The sequence below is a fragment of the Marmota flaviventris genome, chromosome X (assembly GCF_047511675.1).
Source record: "Marmota flaviventris isolate mMarFla1 chromosome X, mMarFla1.hap1, whole genome shotgun sequence".
Taxonomy (NCBI): domain Eukaryota; kingdom Metazoa; phylum Chordata; class Mammalia; order Rodentia; family Sciuridae; genus Marmota; species Marmota flaviventris.
The window spans coordinates 72,685,528-72,704,530 of record NC_092518.1 but is presented as its reverse complement, the minus strand read 5'-3'; the positions used below and the strand labels follow the sequence as shown (position 1 = coordinate 72,704,530).

At 38.3% G+C, this 19,003-nt stretch overlaps 1 protein-coding gene across 2 annotated transcripts in view; it reads left to right on the top strand.

Moving 5' to 3' along the window:
* The first annotated feature begins 2,307 nt into the window (after positions 1-2,307).
* The window catches only part of LOC114083535 (nuclear RNA export factor 2-like), a 35,318-nt gene continuing 18,622 nt past the window's right edge, over positions 2,308-19,003 (top strand). For both annotated transcript variants that reach the window (XM_071606887.1, XM_071606886.1), the window contains exons 1-2: positions 2,308-2,462; positions 3,701-3,784. In XM_071606887.1, the coding sequence (XP_071462988.1) occupies positions 3,742-3,784 (43 nt within the window). In that variant the 5' untranslated portion in view covers positions 2,308-2,462; positions 3,701-3,741. The remainder of the gene's footprint in view (positions 2,463-3,700; positions 3,785-19,003) is intronic.

The window sequence follows — 19,003 nt, the reverse complement described above, 5'->3', positions numbered from 1 at the left end:
GTAAACAGAGCTGCTGTGTTTCAGAGTTCAAAACCACAGCCTGTCAGCTCTAAAAATGCTAAAGTTCCCATTTTTCTCTACCACATGATAAATATATAAAATTATTATCTGTCAAATTAAAATTAAATTTGAATTTTTAAAGTTATTGAACGCCTTCAAACTATAAGATCACATATCACCTTAAGAACGAAAAAATAAGAACAAATAGAAAACAAAGAAAGTAGAATGGTGGACATAATAAAGATAAGGAAATAGCAAGGAGAAAAGGAACATAATATGTCCAGAAATATGAATTGTATTTTTTAAAAATGAAATTTATTAGATTTCAATCATATGGACCAAGAGATTACAAGAAACAAATTGAAAGTGCTGCTTGTAGCTAGTATGAAGACAAACAACAAGTGTTGGCAAGGATGTGGGGAAAAAGGTACACTCATACACAGCTGGCAGGACTGCAAATTGGTGCAGCCAATTTGGAAAGCAGTATGGAGACTCCTTGGAAATCTGGGAATGGAACCACCATTTGACCCATCTATTCCTCTTCTCGGACTATACCCCAAAGGACTTAAAAACAGCATACTACAGGGACAGAGCCACATCAATGTTTATAGGAGCACAATTCACAATAGCTAAACTGTGGAGCAAACCTAGATGTCCTTCAGGGGATGAATGGACAAAAAAAATGTGGCATTTATACACAATGGAATATTACTCAGCATTAAAAAAGAACAAAACTATGGGATTTGCAGATAAATGAATGGTGTTGGAGAAGATAATGTTAAGTGAAGTCAGCCAGTCCGCAAAAAACAAATGCCAAATGTTTTCTCTGATATAAGGAGGGGTGACTCATAGTGGGATAGGGAGGGAGAGCATGGGAGGATTAGATTAATTCGAGATAGGCGAGAGGGGTGGGAAGGGGAGGGGATTAGCAAGGATGATGGAATGTGATGGTCATCATTATACAAAGTACATGTATGAAGACTTGAATTGGGTGTTAACATACCTTCTATACAAACAGAGATATGAAATTGTGGTATATATGTGTATTAAGAATTGTAATGCAAAAAAGTACATGTATAATGGCATAAATTGATGTGAACATACTTTATATACATAAATACGAAAAATTGTGTTCTATATGTGTAATAAGGATTGTAATGCATTCCACTGTTATGGTGTATTAAAACAAAACAAAAATGCTGCTTGACTACAGTAATCATTTTACTATACAGGTATATGAGACATCGTATAGTATATCTATGTAAAATGTACACATTTTTATAAGGTTTCATCCCACTGTGATGTAAAAGAATGAAAGGGTAGATTTCACTACAAAACCCAAAACAATAAAGAGTAGGAAAGAAACAGTACAAAAAATTATATCAATTTGACAAATTTAATGAAATGGAGCAACTCCTTGAGAGATGCCTATGGAAAAAGAATTAGGAAACCGGAATAGCCTTAAGAAGGTTAAAGAGATTGAATTAATAGTTTAAAATGTTTTCTGAACAATAAGATCTAAGTCCACACCATGTAACATATGTATTTAAAATACAAGTAAGGCAAAGTAATACCGGGTCTAAAAAACTCTGTTCCAAGATACAGGCGTGATCACTTTATGAGATTGGTCATTCCCTGATACCCCAAGAAAATAGATGAGAAAAAAATTTAGGTTAGTATTATTTGCAAACACAGATGCAAAAATCCTCAAAATATAATAGCAAATTGAATCCAGTGATGTGTAAAATTTAATAAAATAGTGGGGTTTATCTAAGGAATAAAACATGGACTAATTCAACTTTTGAAAATCAATGTCATTCATATTAACAATTAAGAAGAAAAACATGATGGCCACAGAAAAACCACTTGAGAAAATTCCACACACATTCAGAAAACAACTCAAAAAAGTTATCTTTGTTACTTAACAGACATAATCAAGAAAACCTACAGCTAATATGATGACCCATAACGGTGGTCAATTGACCACTTTTCCTCTACGATGGCAAATAAGAAGAGGCTGCTAAATTTCAGCATTCTTTTAATTGAAACCACACACATTAACAGCTAACAAAATTGCTGAAAGTCCTCTCACACGCAGGCAAATCGCTCGCAGTCACGTGAGCACCACAGCGAGCCTATAGCTGTTGTCCCTGTGGTCACATGCCACGCGATGATCTCGCGATGCTCAGCCCTCTGTATCACAGAACGCTGAGAAGGCCCCACCCCTGTGCGTCAGGTGGTTCCCCCACCCACGTGACCTCCAAAAGGTCAAGTACCAGGAACTTCCCTTTAAGTGGGCTGCCCGGATCTTGGCTTACTGACGAGTGGAGTCGGAATTACAAGCCACAGATCCTTCGAACTGCGATCAGTGGCGTGTTCTGGCTGAAGTTTAATTAGAATCTGACACAAATCCCAACCGGTCCACAAACTTTCATATCCTGTCACGGTGGACAGTTTTCCTGGTAGGAGGAACATTAGCTGGGAGGAGAATTTTACTCTGGGATTGGGCTTTGAAGGGTAGTCGAGTGGATGCCACAAGTGGGCGTCGTGAAGAGAGGGGCTGGGAAGCGGTAGGGAGAGGACTTTGCGATTGTGGCTTAACTTCTGTACAGTTCTGATTATGGCGCGTGCAGGTGTGTGTGTGTGTGTGTGTGAGAGAGAGAGAGAGAGAGAGAGAGAGAGAGAGAGAGAGAGAGAGTCCATCTGTCTGATCCACGTGTGCGTCCTCCCCTGGTCTTAAACTCATGGGAACTGTTGGGGGTAGGAAGAGAGGTGGGGGCAGGCAAAGCGCCAGCCTGGGGACTGGTAGCAGGGCAGAGTCGGCGGGGTTCATGGATTTGTCAGTCACCCCTCAAGGGCGGGGCTCTCGAAGCCCAATGGGACCATGCTCCCCTCCTCAGACCCTCGCTACAACCCGATCTTGGCCCGTGATCACGCCTCTGGATTTGCTATCTATACCTCGCGTTCCCCTCCTCTGCCCCCTGGTGTATCCATGGATACCAGAGCCCTCCTAGATGCCAGGTCTTAGAGTTGATGATTCCAGAACTAATCGTAATTTCCATCTCATAGTTGATTCTGTAAAGATTCTTTTTGTTCCTTGGACTTAGTTTCCCAGGAGATGTTTGAAACATATGCTCAGGAAATAAGTAATTTTAGGAGGGAGGTGGGGGCCGAGAACGGGGTCAGTGGGGGAGAGGGTAAATTTTTTTAAAGGCTTTAATATTTCACTAAACTGCCAAGTTAGCCATGAGGAAAAGATTCGGGATTTATTTCCTGCAATGAATTTGAAGTCCAGCCATTTTTAAAAGCCCACTTGGGAGGGGGTTAATAAGCCTTTTCTGCTTCAGGTCTCTAAATAGCTTAAAGTAATAGAGCCATGTTACTCTGGTGAATTTCACCCTGGTTTTCTAAGCATTGCTTCTTAGACTCCTTCCCCAAAACTCCCTCCTTTCCTTCAGGTGGAAGATTATGGTGAATAGATTTAAGAAAAATATTAAGTAAAACCATAAGCAGTACATTTGATACATCAGCAATGTGGTGTTGGATTAAATTGAACAATAACAAGATTCTGCTTACATTTAAGCAGAATGGGGCTTTTAAAAATAATGCCTGACAAATGGTTAAAGAAGGTTGTCATTTGTAATGTATTGTAACAGATAGCTTAAATAATCTATTTTTCTCTCATTTCTGCATTTTCAAGTTGGTTCTGCAAAACACTAGGGCTGAAGGACAACGACAAAAATGTGCTCTACCCTTAAGAAGTATGGGACATACAGAAATGAAGGTAAACAGATTTCCATACTGTAGAATATATATTTATACACACATATGTAAATGTATATAAATATAAATATTTGAGATACTTCACTTGTATGTACCATGAATCTCTGAGAGAGAGAGAGAGTTTCCCTACTTTCTATAGGAATGGAACATTTTTCTACAGAGCTTTTGAGAGAGTTGTGTACTTCAAAAAATATTTGGGAATCTCTGTTCAGACTAAATCTTGTAAATTTAAAAAATCTTCTGCTTTTGTTTGCTAAAAGGAATGGGATGAATGTTTATAATAATTTTAAACTTTTCTCCTTCAGAAATTACTCTTTGCTCATAATTCAACTTATTTCATTATTTGGAGCATCTCCTGCATGAAACTTTTCACTTACTACTTCTTCAGAGGTAGCCCCAATATGCAAACTTCTGATAAAATTGTGGCAAAAAGTAACAGAACTAATGAAAGTCTTTTAAGAAGTAGTATCTGTCATAGCAAATGAGTGTCCAATTTTTTTTCTGGTACTGGCAATTGAACCCAGGGATGCTTAACCAGGAAACCACATAGACAGGTCTTTTTAATTATTATTTTTTTAATTTTGACTCAGGGTCTCACTAAGTTGCTGAGGCTGGTTGTCAATTTATGATCCTCCTGCTTCAGCCTCCTAAGCCACTGGGAAGTGTCCCACTCTTGAAGTCAGGATGTGTCTTACCTTCAGGGTGAACAAGCACAGTACCTCTCATTTGATACAAATCATCTACACATTTTCATAACATTTTTATTATTGAATAACTTCAGCTGTGATTACTTTGAGTCCCTGTTATATAGCACACACTGGGATAACATTATCATGTAATTTATTTCATTTCTCTCTCAGAAAAATCCTGAGAGGGTGTTATTTTCTTGAGAAATGAGCTATAACAGTGAGGAAGGGCTGTGTTATGCTGTGGTACTAGGCATCTGAAAACTTCAGTGACCTATTATTCACTCCTATTACATAGCCATGGCAGGTGTGTGTCCTTCAAGGGATGGTAGATGTTGGGGCCTGAGTGATTCTTATTGGAATGTCTCAGAGGCACCCTGAAATGGATGGAGTAGCCACCATCTCGAGAGTGGTCTGTCATTGTGCAGAGTGGAGGAGAATCCAGAGGGCCTCACACTAGTAAGCAGATGTTCTGATGTAGAAATAGCACACATTGCTCACAAGGGCTTGGTCAGAGCTAGTCACGAAGATGGCCCTGCTTAAATGCTTAAATTCAGGAAGTGCAGCCCTACCAGGTGAGGACCTGAAAGAGAGGGGCATGAAATCCCTCGGCAAACCGCAGCACTAACTGCCACATAGAGGAAAGAAAGCCAACAGAGGTTCGGGATTTGACTAAAAGCATGAAAGCCATAAGGGACAGAGCATGGATTTGAATGCAGACAGGTACAATTTCAAAGTGATCCTCTTCTCTACCCCGTTTGACACCATACCCTCTTCGCTAACTAAAGTTCAGTTATATTCGTAATAAAAGTTCCTTTATTCAGTGACAGAGTCTCCCCTTCCTTAATCATCTGATTACCTAACAGTTGCGTTGAATAGGTGTGATGGCATGAGTCAAAAACAATATTAGCCAGGCGTGGTGGGGCATGCCTGTAATCCCTGTGGCTCAGGAGGCTGAGATAGGAGAATCGTGAGTTCAAAGCCAGCCTCAGCAACAGTGAGGCACTAAGCAACACGGTGAGATCTTGTCTCTAAATAAAATACTAAAATAGGGCCGTGGATGTGGCTCAGTACTTCAGTGCCCCTTAGTTCAATCCTCGGTACCAAAAAAAAAAAAAAACAAAAACAAAAAACATTGACAAGCCACAGGTTCTTTCAACGCAATTCAGTGTATTGGATATTTGAATATTCGCTGCATTCAGGTATAAAATTTGTAGAAAATATAATGTGGTAGACAAAAACCCTCTTACTTGATCTTTTACTTAACAAAATTTAACATCATGTCTTTCCACTTGGTCATAAAAAATAAAAATAACAAACATTACAGCAGAAAATTAAAAAAAAAAAAACAGTGATAACCAAGGTTATCTGTGATAAAGTTGAACTAAAATGATAGAAGTCAAGAGTTTTAGAAAGACTGGGTAATGATAAAGCTGTGGGCACACAGGTGAGGAACATTAGTGAGAAAGTACAGAAGAGCCACTCTTGCTATGCAGAAACTGTCATGCTAGCTGTCACAGAAAGGACGATAAAGACAAGATAATATGAAAAAGATAGGATGATCATTTGAAATTTCAGATTAAAAAGAAATATTGTGGGGAAAATGCTACTTTCCAAAGTGAAGAAATAAAAAAATCTTAATATTATTAAAAGCATTCTTTAGAAGGAAAACATGTAAAGGCAGAATTAATACCCATATCAATTAATTACATACGTACTATGCCAAAAAAAAAAAAAAAAAAAAAAAAAAAAAAAAAAAAAAAAAAACCCAGCCGCAAATAGATTCCAACAAAAGCTAAACTAGATATTGCAGCATGGCAGAGTTGGGGTTACTCCCAAGCACACGACATTTGTTTAGCCTTTGTAGAGGTCCATAATGTAAATTCATGCAATTAAAGCAATGCCTGAAGAAAGGAAAGATCCTGTGAAAATAATATGCAGTAAATTAACCAACTAGGATTAAACCACAATAATGACAATAATTTTTCACAAATCACAAAGAGAACATTATTTCTGTAAAATGACCACTGGTATTTAAAATAATAAACTATATTCTGGACCACACTTACGAGTGAAATGCTAGAAGCATTCCCTTTCACAATTGGGAGAAGCAAAGATGGATCCTATGGAGACTTCTGTTCAACATAGTAGTGAACCTGGCACAGTCAGCTGCTACACATTCTACGAAGCACTGCAAAGAGATCTGTTGCAAACTTGCATTCAAACGTACATATAAAAAGCATGCACAGGCCTGGGGCAGTAGCTCAGTGGCAGAGCACTTGCCATGCATGTGTGAGGCATTGGGTTTGATCCTTAGCACCACAAACAAATGAAACAATTAATATAAAGGCATTCTGTCTCTCTACTACTACAATTTCTTTTTTTAAAAAAAATTGGATGTATAGGGGCTTTGGGTTTCAGCTCAGCAGTAGAGTGCTCACCTAGCACATGCAAAGCACTGGGTTCGATCCTCCACACCACATAAAAATAAATAAAGGTATTGTGTCCAACTACAACAAAAATATTTATAAACTCATGTATGTATAAAAGGAAAATAAGCAAAGTTGTCGGTGTGATTGTCTTCATGTAATACTGAAGAGGACCTACATAAAATTAAAATTGAAATAGAGATCAAGCTTGTTGGACATAAGACTAGTATACACAAAAAATTTACAACAAATAGAAAATGCCACTTTTGTTGTGAATAAATGATTTACATAGCAGACACTATCATGCTTTGCAAATACACAATGAAATTGTCTCACATGGTGGCTATTTGGACACTCAAGCCATTCTTAGAAGCTTTGAAGCCATATGGAGACTTAAGAGTGAAAAGAAGCACACATGAACACACATGAGCATGCAGGCATGCCAGAGAACTCTCCCCCCTCTCTCATTCTCTCACTCAGTTACCAGAGCCCCTTGCAATCAGTGTCTCCAAAGAGACCACAGTTCTATCAAACATATGCATCAACATAAAACTCGGAGGGAATACTGAAGAATGTGGGAACCACATGCAGGATCAGTCATGGGTGATGGTACAAGTCACTCAGTCTCTGTTGTATGTGTCTGTGGGAAAGCAGGCAGCAGTGGTGTATGGGGATATGGCCACCATCTCATCGTGGCATTGTTCTTCCTGCTGAGGAAGGTATAAGCCAGCTGAGAAATTAAAGTCTAAAGTAATTAATGAAGACCAAAAGACAAAGAGTCAGAAATGTATTTTCAAAAGCAGAGCTCCTGATAGATCCAGTCCACACAGGACCTGGAGCCAGGCAAAAGAAAATGTCTCCAATGGTTTATTTAAGGGCAGGGATCAGGTTTCAACTGTGGAGTCTTGCTTTGTGATGTCCTGCAGTCAGCAGGATGATTGGCATCTTGGCAGGTCACACCCATCTCAGGTGCTGTGTGGGACATGGCAGAGCAGAAGATGAATTCACAAGGTCTCTGGGCAGTCTTACACAGAGGGAATATCCACCTGAAGTTCCCAGACAACAGGTGTTCCTATTCAGTCGTCTGGGATACCGACAAAGCCCACCCACAGCCCACGAACGGCTTGCGACAGTGGTCTTTCACCTGAAGCAGTACTATAGATGAGTGGGCCTTGCTTGGCTCTGCATGATCCAGGCCTGCTTTTCTGGTCCTCACAGAGCTTCTGTAAGCTAGGAAGTTTATTTTTTATAGTATTTTTAAAAGTGAAAAATAGGCAAAGGTATTTAGGACCTTGGATAATTCAGGACTTGACATGAAAATTGATTGCAAGCAAAAGACCCTGCAAGAAATGGGGATCTGGAAAGATGATCTGCCCTCAGTCAGTGCAAAGATGGTGAGAGTCCAGTTCACATTAGAGGAAGAAATAGTGGAGTTCTGTGACATGCCATGGTGACACAGGCGCAGAAGTTGTCAGCTGTGATCACTTGAAAGAAAGTATTGATGATGCCAGTGCATTGGTGGGCATGACAGATGCTTGTTAATGATTCTGAAGGCACTCCTGTCCCTGTGCCATTGAAAAAGGCTTAGGTGAGGAGAGCGTTGTCATCTTTGAAGTGCTTTGGAGCAGCGGATATCTATAAGCCACAGATGCCATTCTAGATCCTGCCATTGTCACGTTCATCTGATGGGTCCCTGGAGCCAGAGGCCAAATAGAAGTGTGAAACATTCCAGGTGAAGTGATGGGTAGCAAGGCTAGAAGGGTAGTCATAATGGCTTGACCTACAGTGATCTTTGAAGGTGGTTGATTGATCAGAAGATTTCCTGGCTCTTGAAGCATCTGAACATGATCTACGTTCTGTTTGATTCATATACAGATAAATGCAAGATAAGGAGGATTTCTTTAGGATACAAGCCCACTTACAAATCTGTGAAATAATTAAAAATGAAACTCTACTTCTCTTACTGCCCTTGTCCTAGGGTCTGCCACACAAGACCCAAAAGTGAAGTCACAGGGTACTGCAGCACATCTGTGTTGGCTTAGCCAAAGGGACACATGGCCATTTACCAGAGTTCCTGTGAGCTTGCTCTGAAGATGCTTCTCTAAGCCAGAGCTCCAGGACCTTGTCCTGCAAAGGACTGGATTGTGAATATGTGGGGCTTTGTAGGCCATTTTGTCCCTGCTGCAATAATTCAACTCTGCCATGCACAAAGCAAAAGCAGCCGTAGGCACCCCATAAATGTGGCTTGGATGTAGTCTACCTTTTTGAATATGAAGGTGAATTCAAATCACTTTCATATGTCTGGAAATAATAATCTACTTGTCACTTTTTATCCTCTGATTTCTTTCAAGTTCCCCCAAGTGTCCCTAACATGTAATCAAGGTTACATCTACTTGAACAGTTTAAATGGGGAGAGTCCAATCTTGTATTGTATTTAATGTAGCATTTTTATAATTGTGTTTTGGAATAATAATGTTCCAAACCTAATAAATGTGCAATAGGCTGAAACACATGAAGTGTGAATTCTCATGTAGGAGTAAGAATGAATAGGCCAAAGGGGTGGGAGGGAAAGGGAGGGGGCACGATTTAACAAGGATAGTGGAATGTGATAGACATCATTATCCAAAGTACATGTATGAAGACACGAATTGGTGTCAACATACTTTATATACAACCAGAGATATGAAAAATTGTGCTCTATATGTTTAATAAGAATTGCAATGCATTCCGCTGTCATTTTTTAAAAATTAATTTAAAAAACAGGAAATGAAAAATCACTGTTGTAAAGGCATGGACCACCACAGGTGGGGTCTGGGATGGAACTTAACCACTGGCAAGGCCAGGGGAAGGACTTATTAAAGCCAAGCATCCATGGACCCAGCACTCCTGCAGCAGTGAGGCCACCACCACAGGAGATAGACACAAACCAGGGTCAGCAAGGAAGGGATGGCAAAAACTCATCCCATCCAATGATTGGCCCTGAGGAATAGGAAAAATGGCAAAGGCTGAAATTGGCCTTGACATAACATCTCCCGAGAACAATAGAGGAGTGAAAAAGGGTGAAGGTTTGTCTATTATAAAAGAGTACAGACTGTCCCAAGAAGGATGGCTTGCTGAACCTAAGGATCTACTTTCTCTCCTTCTCCAACTTCAGTAAAACATCATCAATGGTAAACAAGGGACAAGGTTATGCCTTAGTGGTATAGCGCTTGCCTAGCTCATGTAAGGTGTATTGGGTTCCATCTGCACCACCACATAAGGATGAACAAATAAAATAATGGTATTGTGTCTATCTATAACTAATAAAAATGGTAAACAAATTCTGGTCTCTCCATGTGATAGAATACACTTCAGCAGTAACAAGTCAAGGGCACAGATGGATCCTATGCTGAGTTAAGGAAGCCAGACACAAGCAGGAGATTGTGTGTGATTCTGTGTATACAGAACTCTATAATAGGTAAATGAATATATAGGAATCTAAAGCAGGTCTAGGTCTGCATGGAGCCAGGGGACAAAGAGGTGACTAACGGAAAACTTGTGGGTTGTGTATGTTTTTACCACGATTGAGGTGGTGGCTATCCCTAACCCCTGAGTTTCACAAGTGAGGCACCAAGGATCAGAAGAAGTTGGGTGAATTGTCTAAAGTGATGCAGTGTATTTATCAGAAGATACTCATGCCTGATTTTCAACTTTTATGTAGTATGGTGGTTGATAGAAATAGTGCTGCTCCCCAAACACCTGAAAAAACCCTGACATGGCCATGAACAAGCTTTGATACAAATAATGCATAGACATGAAAGCATAACTAGTCTGCATTATAGCCATGACTTCATACACACAGTTGACAATCCACACATTCCTTTTGCTCATTTGAGGTTCACGTTCACACACAAATACCAAAAGGCTAATTTATAAATGTTTTCTTGTGAGGAAGCATACCATCTCATACGGTGGCAAAATCTGACATTTGTCTCTGAACTTAGAATCATGTGGCTTGATGAACATTCCTTCATGCTTCTTGGAGTCTACTACTTACACCTGAGAGCTTCCTTAAATTATAATACTTTTTTTTTTTTTTTTTTTTTTGCCCAAAGACTGGAAATCGGAAAGTAAGACCTCACCGACTCCTTCCACATACCTGTTTCAGATTCCAAGCATTTTATTTTCACACCTGTTAGCACAAAATGACCAGGACAGTTGCTAACTTCACATATCAGCATAACCTTTAATGAAAGGTGGAGTCATGCCTCTGGTGGACCCACTTCCCTGATGGAAAACGAGCCATTGGCCAAAGCGGGAGACTGTGATTATATAGGTTGCACTCAGAAGTGAAGTAATTATTGACAGAGCTTGTCAGTTTGGGCACTCAGGAAACAAGTTTTGTGAGAATTTGATATTTGTTTTTACTGAGAAATACTTTTACTTGGAGAAGAATGGAGGGTCTGGGTTCAGTGTTCAGTATTTCTTTCCTTCCAGGGTCCCATTGAACTGTTACTGGGAAAGAATTTATTTTGGGAAGGATCAATGCTATGGCTTCCTCCTAGAGACTGCCATTCTAGGCTTGATGGACCTTTCCTTCCCAGGGATTGTCTTGACACTGGATGTTTGCTTTCTTTCTAGAGATTACCTGTCAATGGGAAAGAATGATTTGGGAAAGGATCAATGTTATCAATGCGTTGCCTTCTTTCTCACTCCTTCTTCCAGGCCACATTATTTTGGAGTTTGTAATTTTCTATATGTGCAATGCCCTCAATTGATATGTCAGATTCTTTCCCACAGGGGCCAATGTAGTCTAGAACTCTGTTTGTAAAGTACATTAATGGCCGACATGGCAACCTGCACCATTCCCTATCTGCTTTCCTTCTCATTGCCAGGAGGACTAAATACAAATGCAGGGAGCACATATGCATCTCCCACTTAACACCAGAAGTACTAGACCTGGTAATAGCCGACTGAATTAGAGTGCTTATTAGATTACAGTCATTTCTCCGGGTATTCTCCTTTTATTTCCATACATTAACTCATTCCATTTTTAGAATAACCCCATGAGGATGATGACAAAAAAAATCCTCAAACCAAACCAAACCAAACCAAACAACAACAACAAAACAATAACAACCTTGAGAGGTAGAGAGGTATTAAATCCAAAGTTACCTGCCCAAGACCGTAGAATTCAGCACCAGGGTTCAAATCCTGATCCATGGGACCTCAGACCCTAAGCCTGTAACCAATAATGTCTTATTCTGTATTGAGACTGAAATGAATGCTGGCATATAGAGAGCACTCTGAGTCCTGAGGCCAGAGATGGGTTGGTGGCTGGAATCTATGTCTGAGGCCCTCAGACTTCTGTCTACAAGACCCGTCAATGAATGTTGTTTCCTTGCAGTGACTCTCCTTTCTCAGACTGTGTGGGAACTCCTTTCTCTGGGGTTCAGCCTCAAGTCACAGAGCCAGACACGATATGCATGGAAACAGAGGAAGGTTTTCAGAGGGTGCATATCTCCAGGAGGAATTTGCTTCCTCAGAGACTGTTTCATTGTGTGTTCCATAATCTTGCCAACTCACCCTCATCTTCCTGACACATATCTTCATCCCTTGGCCTTTTCACACCCTATGTCAGGTATTTATATCCCTTCTTCCCTAACTATTCTTGAGTCCAAGGGCAGTTGTTCTCTACCCCTCAACAATACCTGACACTCTGAGGACCCATCATCCTTCCATGCCAAAGAGCCTGAAAAGGGGGGCCAAAATTTGGCCATATTTAGGCAGATAATATTTTACATGATAAATCGAAAAACCGAAATATCTAGGTCAAAGGATAAAAAATGACTACTGGATGGCAAAGCTTATTGTAGAAAATTAGAGTCACACAAGAGGAGAAGGAATGTGTAGGAATGTGAGTTTCATATAAAAATCTTAGGGAAACATCTCTTATGCTTAAAAATATCCACATGCTTCTCCTAGGAAACTGTAGAGCAGGGTCCCAAATCCTGGACATACTGTGAAGCCCATACTGTTCTCAACTGCGTCCTATGTCCTCCTTCATTGGGGATGTGCTCTAACCCTGGCCAAGTCATGGACTGTGCCCCACTGTATTTGAAAGAATTCTTTCTACTTTAATTAGAAGCCATCCAGTCAAGTATTAAAACACCAATATCAAAGATAAAAGCACTGACAATAACAATGGGAAATAGGAACAAAATTTGGCCATATATAATACATAACACGTGGAAAGAAAATACGAGTGAGTTCCAGCTCTGTGTGACAGTGCAGATACCACCATGATTTGGAACATATTTATCCAAAACCTTGTATAGAAGGACATCATATGATCATGTGGACCCATGTGCCCACATACCCACACACTCACACATGTCCCATGACGCACACATGTGCATTCCTTCCTCTGTAACAAGGGCAGTCTTTCGAGTCAGTCACAAAAATGAGTGACCACAGACGTGCCTACAACTCCAGGATATTCTTCCTCCATACACCATGTGTCCAGAAAGCTGTGTGCTGAACTCAGTAGGTAAGCCTTTCTTCCTTTCTGTCAGCACTGTTAGCCAAAGCCGCCATCTCTGACGTCAGATATACAGTTTTAGCATAGTCTACAGGGAGCTACATAGTTTTAGTTCTAATTTCTATGTGTACATTACTGAAACATGTCAGTTTTGCAAAAGAAAGATTCCATGCATGGCCTGTTTCCAAACAGGTTATGAAACAGTTGTCAAGCCCACTTTGGTATACACCAGTAGATGTGGGTAGAAGTGGTAGAGAGGCCTGTGTTCTTAAAAAGTGGTTTGTTGATGATCCCAAATCTACATGACACACCTGGGTAAAATAAATACTAGTTGGGTCCTACTGTATGCCAGACACTCCCAGCCAAAAGTGACTCCTAATTTGCAAACCCCAAGGCCAAATAGATTCCTCCCATCTGGGCCAAGACCACTGTCTCCACCTGGCCCAAGAAACTTGGTTCCCACCCCAACAGGAGCAACCAGCATAACACCTAATCCCTGGCCAGCTCCTAGAATTTTTTTCCTTGAGGCTTGGAAGTTCACCATTAAGGGAGAAACAGTGCAGCTGTTGAGGAGCTGTCAGGCTGTGGAAGCACACCAATAGGTCCTGAGTACACAATACGAGTTCTGCCTCTTGTTGGGCTCAGAAATCCTGGGAAATGTTCCCTATGTTTGTGAGCTTAATATTCATGATCCAAAAGGGACTGTGTATAGAATTCTCATGGGATATCTGTGAGGAGGTTAAGGAAATGCAATGAGTCTGCCCAACACTGAGAAAATGTTGGTTGGCACTGGGCAAGTGCTATTTTCCTTCTTGCACCAGTTTTCCTTACCACAGCAGGATGAAATTCCTGTGTTCCTGGGGGTGGGGGTGGGGGTGATGGGGGAGGGCAGGGGGTATTGGCAGGGAGTAGGAAGTATGGGGAAGATTCAGGCAGAATTCCAAAATGACACAGGACGTAGCATAAGATTATACATGATGTTATAAAGGAGACCCACTAGTGCTTTCTGTGTGTGAGGCTGTCATGACACTCAACTAAACTAGTGAGGGTCACTCCAGGTGAACTGGGCTCACCCGAATAATCTCACAGAGACAGAGACATACCATTTTCTTTGGGTTTTGTGATGGCTCCTCTGACCTAGCTCTTACAAAGGAGGCAAGGCAGGCAAGAAAGAGAAAGAGCATGCCTTGTACCAGGTTATATTGGGGAGAAGCCATTCAGATGAGGCAAGGGATCAGGTTTCAGGGGGTTGAGCTAGTTTTGTGATGTCTTGCAGGTAAGCAGGTTGACTGACATCTTGGAAGGCCATGCCCATCTCATGTGCTCATGTGCTATGTGATGATTGAAGGCAGATCAATTGAAAGGCACACATGTGCACAGCCCAGGCAAAGCTCCATTTTCAGTCCAGTCCAGTTTGTGCACTTAACATACTCAAGGCTCACACACAGAGCCCATGGCTGGCTTGGTACATCTGCACATTCCCATCACTCAAAGCTAGGGGGCACTCAGCTCCTATGTGGCAGCTCCCAACATATTCCCCCTTTCTTAATATATAGAGGCAATTGGGGAATTATATCTTCTAGTCACTGGATTCTTGGTCCAAGGTCATCATGATCTGCTACTGAGACACAAAATGAATTAGTAGAAAACATATCATTTCAATAACATCATATAGAAAGTTTCAATATTTTTAGGATTAAAGTAATTTACTTAACTTCATAAGATCCAGGTTATTATTACTATTACTCTGCCAAACACTCAGAAGATTTTTAATCTTTTCCCAATTTTATTGGGAAGCATTGTGTTTGGTCATAGTAATACAGACATTTATATTTAGCATGTCATTTAAGCTTCTCCTAAAATCATAGAGCAGAGGGCTCATTTGCATTATTCTTTATAGTGGCTCCTAGCATGTTCAACTTAGTTCAAATCCTTCCGTAAGCACTTATCTGACTATGAAGGATCTTGGAAGTAATTTAAGTCAAATTATTAAGAAAACCCACTTTTTTGTAAGTTTTGAGAGATAGCCACAAAGGCTGAAATTGTAGTAACAATGAATAATGTTTTAAGTAGTCACTTCAAGGCTCATGAAATTAAGAATTTGCCTATGTCTGGTTCAATGGCATGCACCTGTTTCAAAGCCTGAACTAACTACACATGCCAGCTGGCAATAGGATAAAGGAATGTTGATGAAGGATCAATGTCTTTTTCCTCTATTATAAATAGTGATAAAATTAGGCAAGTTGCATTTTTTATATGTTACAGGATATTTAATCATGCTTTCTCTCTTTCTCTTAGTTCTCACATTTAAGGAGTTTTTTAGGTCTATCAGTAATGTATAAATTCTGGAGGCAGAAGTCAAACATCAAACATCTTTTTGGATGCATTCTCATGAGGGTTAAAGTTTCTAGGAGTTATAGCATCCTCACATAATTCTAGGAGACCAGCCTCAAATATATCCAGTATTTTTAGACACCTTGTTATACTGGCAAGACATTTGAACAATCCATCCACTTAGGAAAGGTGCCAATTTCTATTATAAAATGATTACGGCAATAATACATTGGTGGAAATTTTATGTAAATAACTGGCCTTTATAAAAAATTCTATTTCAACAATCTATTTTGACAATTGTCCAAACATATAGTCTTAATTTCTAAGGACCAGTATAATTGGATGGTTTAGGTTTCTCATATGCTGTCTTTTTCTCAAAAGATACTCCCAAACAGCCTGTTTACCTTATGATGAACATCATAATTTTTTATTTACCTGACAATTTGTGAAGCTGCATAGCTGTAAACTCTGCAGCTGGAATTTACCTTCCTGTGCCAGGTTTTTCAGTCATTTTTATGATGACAGGTTTAAACTGTCCTTTGAAATCTGATTAATTTACAGAATCATGTTCAGTAAGACTCAATATTACAATTTAAGAAAATTTTGAAATATTTATAAGATCTTTAATTTTATAAGATTTATAAGTTTTCCCCCTTTTTAAATTTATTAACATTGAATAAAGGCTGGCATAAGTCATAATAGACATTAGTTTAAGTTATAGACAATATTACAAGTATTTAAATAATAAGAACAGGTTTAATATCTTTAGTTGGTCTTGAATTTTGACAAAAGTTATTTAAAGGGACTATGACAAATAGAAACAGTTTTTAATTAATTGTATGACTTGATTTTGAGTTTAACAGAATTATCAAAAATGGAAAATATAATAAGTTGTATATAAAATTTTTGTTTGAAATTAGCTCTAGATTAACTTAAATAATTATCTTAATTTGGGATGAGGCTATGACAAGTTTTTAACTAAGGAACTGTGACCTTTACTAGGGGTATGAGAAATATGTATATATATATATGTATATATATATGTATATATGTATATATATATATATATATATATATATATATATATCTCCAAAACAGGAAGTTCACATGCTAAATAAGCCTAGAGAAGATGTTTTTTACCATTAGTAAAAAATGAAATAGAAAAATGAATAATCTATGAAAAACTGTTATTATTGTTATCAAACTTAGTATTGACATAAGTAGGGGGAGTTAGCATCTCAAATATTAATAGGAAAAAACAAGTCATAGTATTGTCTAAGATAGTAATATAATTTATAATTTTATGTGACATTGAGCAAGCAATGACATTTTGAGGGATTTATGTCAAAATAATTTTTATGTATAAAGAAACAGCTGCATGATCATCCTTAACAACTCCACTCAATGTAGCAAAATTAGCTCCGACAACCATGCATTATCCAAGACTTTACCAATTTAAAAATATTAATGTAGGTTAGGGCATTGTCTCATTAAGGTTGAGAAAAGGTCTATCATGTAAATGTTTTATTGAAATAAGCTCTAGGCTGTTGAGCTGATTTATTTATGGCTATCTGTCTAATATTTTAGGGATAACTATTTCCAGAGTCATTTTTCTCAGTGGTAAGCTGTTGACAGGAGCTTGAAGTATGCCCCTGCTTCAATATTTAGAGGCCTCAAAAATCTGCTTATAACTTAGAAAAGGAGTAAAAATTTTAACCAGGAAGCTTATTTTTCTTGGGGCAAGATTAGTATTTTAATCTCTTTCTGTCTGTATGTTTGCCTTTTCTTTCCTTCATTTGGTCTCCATTCAACTATGGTGTAACATTCAAACTTGGTTAGAACTATGTTAACTCATAAATCCCTTGGAATGTTTAGGGCTCACTGGATGATAAACTTATCTTTTGAAAATGGGTGGCCCCCGATAAGTTTAAGGTGCTATATTGTCTCTTTAAGTCTCTCTATGAAAATAGTAGGATTTTCTTAAAGGCTTATTAAAATTATTTTTTTAGGCATTCTGTTTATCTGTTGGATATTAATCAATTTGGGGAGTTGTCTGTGCTCCAGACTATCAGGTTTGTCTCTATTTTGTGTTATTGGGACATGGTTAAGATAAATCTCCTTTAAAACTGTTTTTCAGATGGCCCTCTATTCTATAGTTTAGCTAAGTAATAGCATAATATCTATCTAGATAAGGTTAGACATTTGGCATAAATTTTAAAATATTACAATACATGAATCTGGATCTCTTGAAAATCTCCCTGAATTTATTCTGGTCTATATTGAGAGGTCCCCTTTGATCTTTCTTTCTAGTAGATAATTTTTAAGGCCTTCTCTGTTAATAGTAATTGCGGCTATATATAAAATTGAGATTTTTTTAATTAATCATTGTGATTTTTCAGTATATAGATTCATTTTGATGTTACATGTAAATGGACAATTTAAAAAGGATCTTCAATCTCTTCCTGAGAGACGGTTTCAAAATATCTATATCTTAAAGTATATCCTTTAAATAGGTGTCTCTTAATTGTCTTTTAAAAAATATGATTAAGCTTATATCCTAGAATTGATTAGTCTATATTCATATTCAGTCCGGTTACACATAAATCTGTTTTTCAATTCTCTTAATTTTCTCTATCATCTTCTAGATAATCATATAAAGATTTCCCTATTTAGGAAAATCCTCTCATTATTAAAATTTAGAATATAAAGACCTTTTCTTTTACCCAAAGATTCTTTCTTTCTTCTTCTTAGGACCTCCAGTGTGTTTCCTCTCTGTAGAAGCATCTTCTTTTCCTTTCTAGAATTCTTTCTTTTGGTTGTACTTTGGAACAATTTCTGTAAATCTTCAAATCTAAACAAATTTTTGTACCTTAATAAGAAGAAAAATCTCAATGATAATATAGTTAAATCCTTTGGATATTTTTGTTGACAGAATCGTATTTGTTTATCATCTTATAAAAGTTTGTAAAATAATATGAGAGTTAGAAATTACTCCTGAAATAGGTATTTTACAGTAAAATACATTTATCTTAATTATCTGTAACTCTAAAGGCAGAGAATCTAATAAATGCATGTATAAGAAATATAAATTATGTGTTTTATGTTGAAGGAAAATGATTAGAAGCAAATAAAAAATTTAGATATATATGTTAATTATTTTATGAAAAGAATATAGATTATTAAATACCTGGAAAAATAGGCATTAAGAATAAAGGTGTATTATCTTATGAAACCATATGGTTCTTAAAATA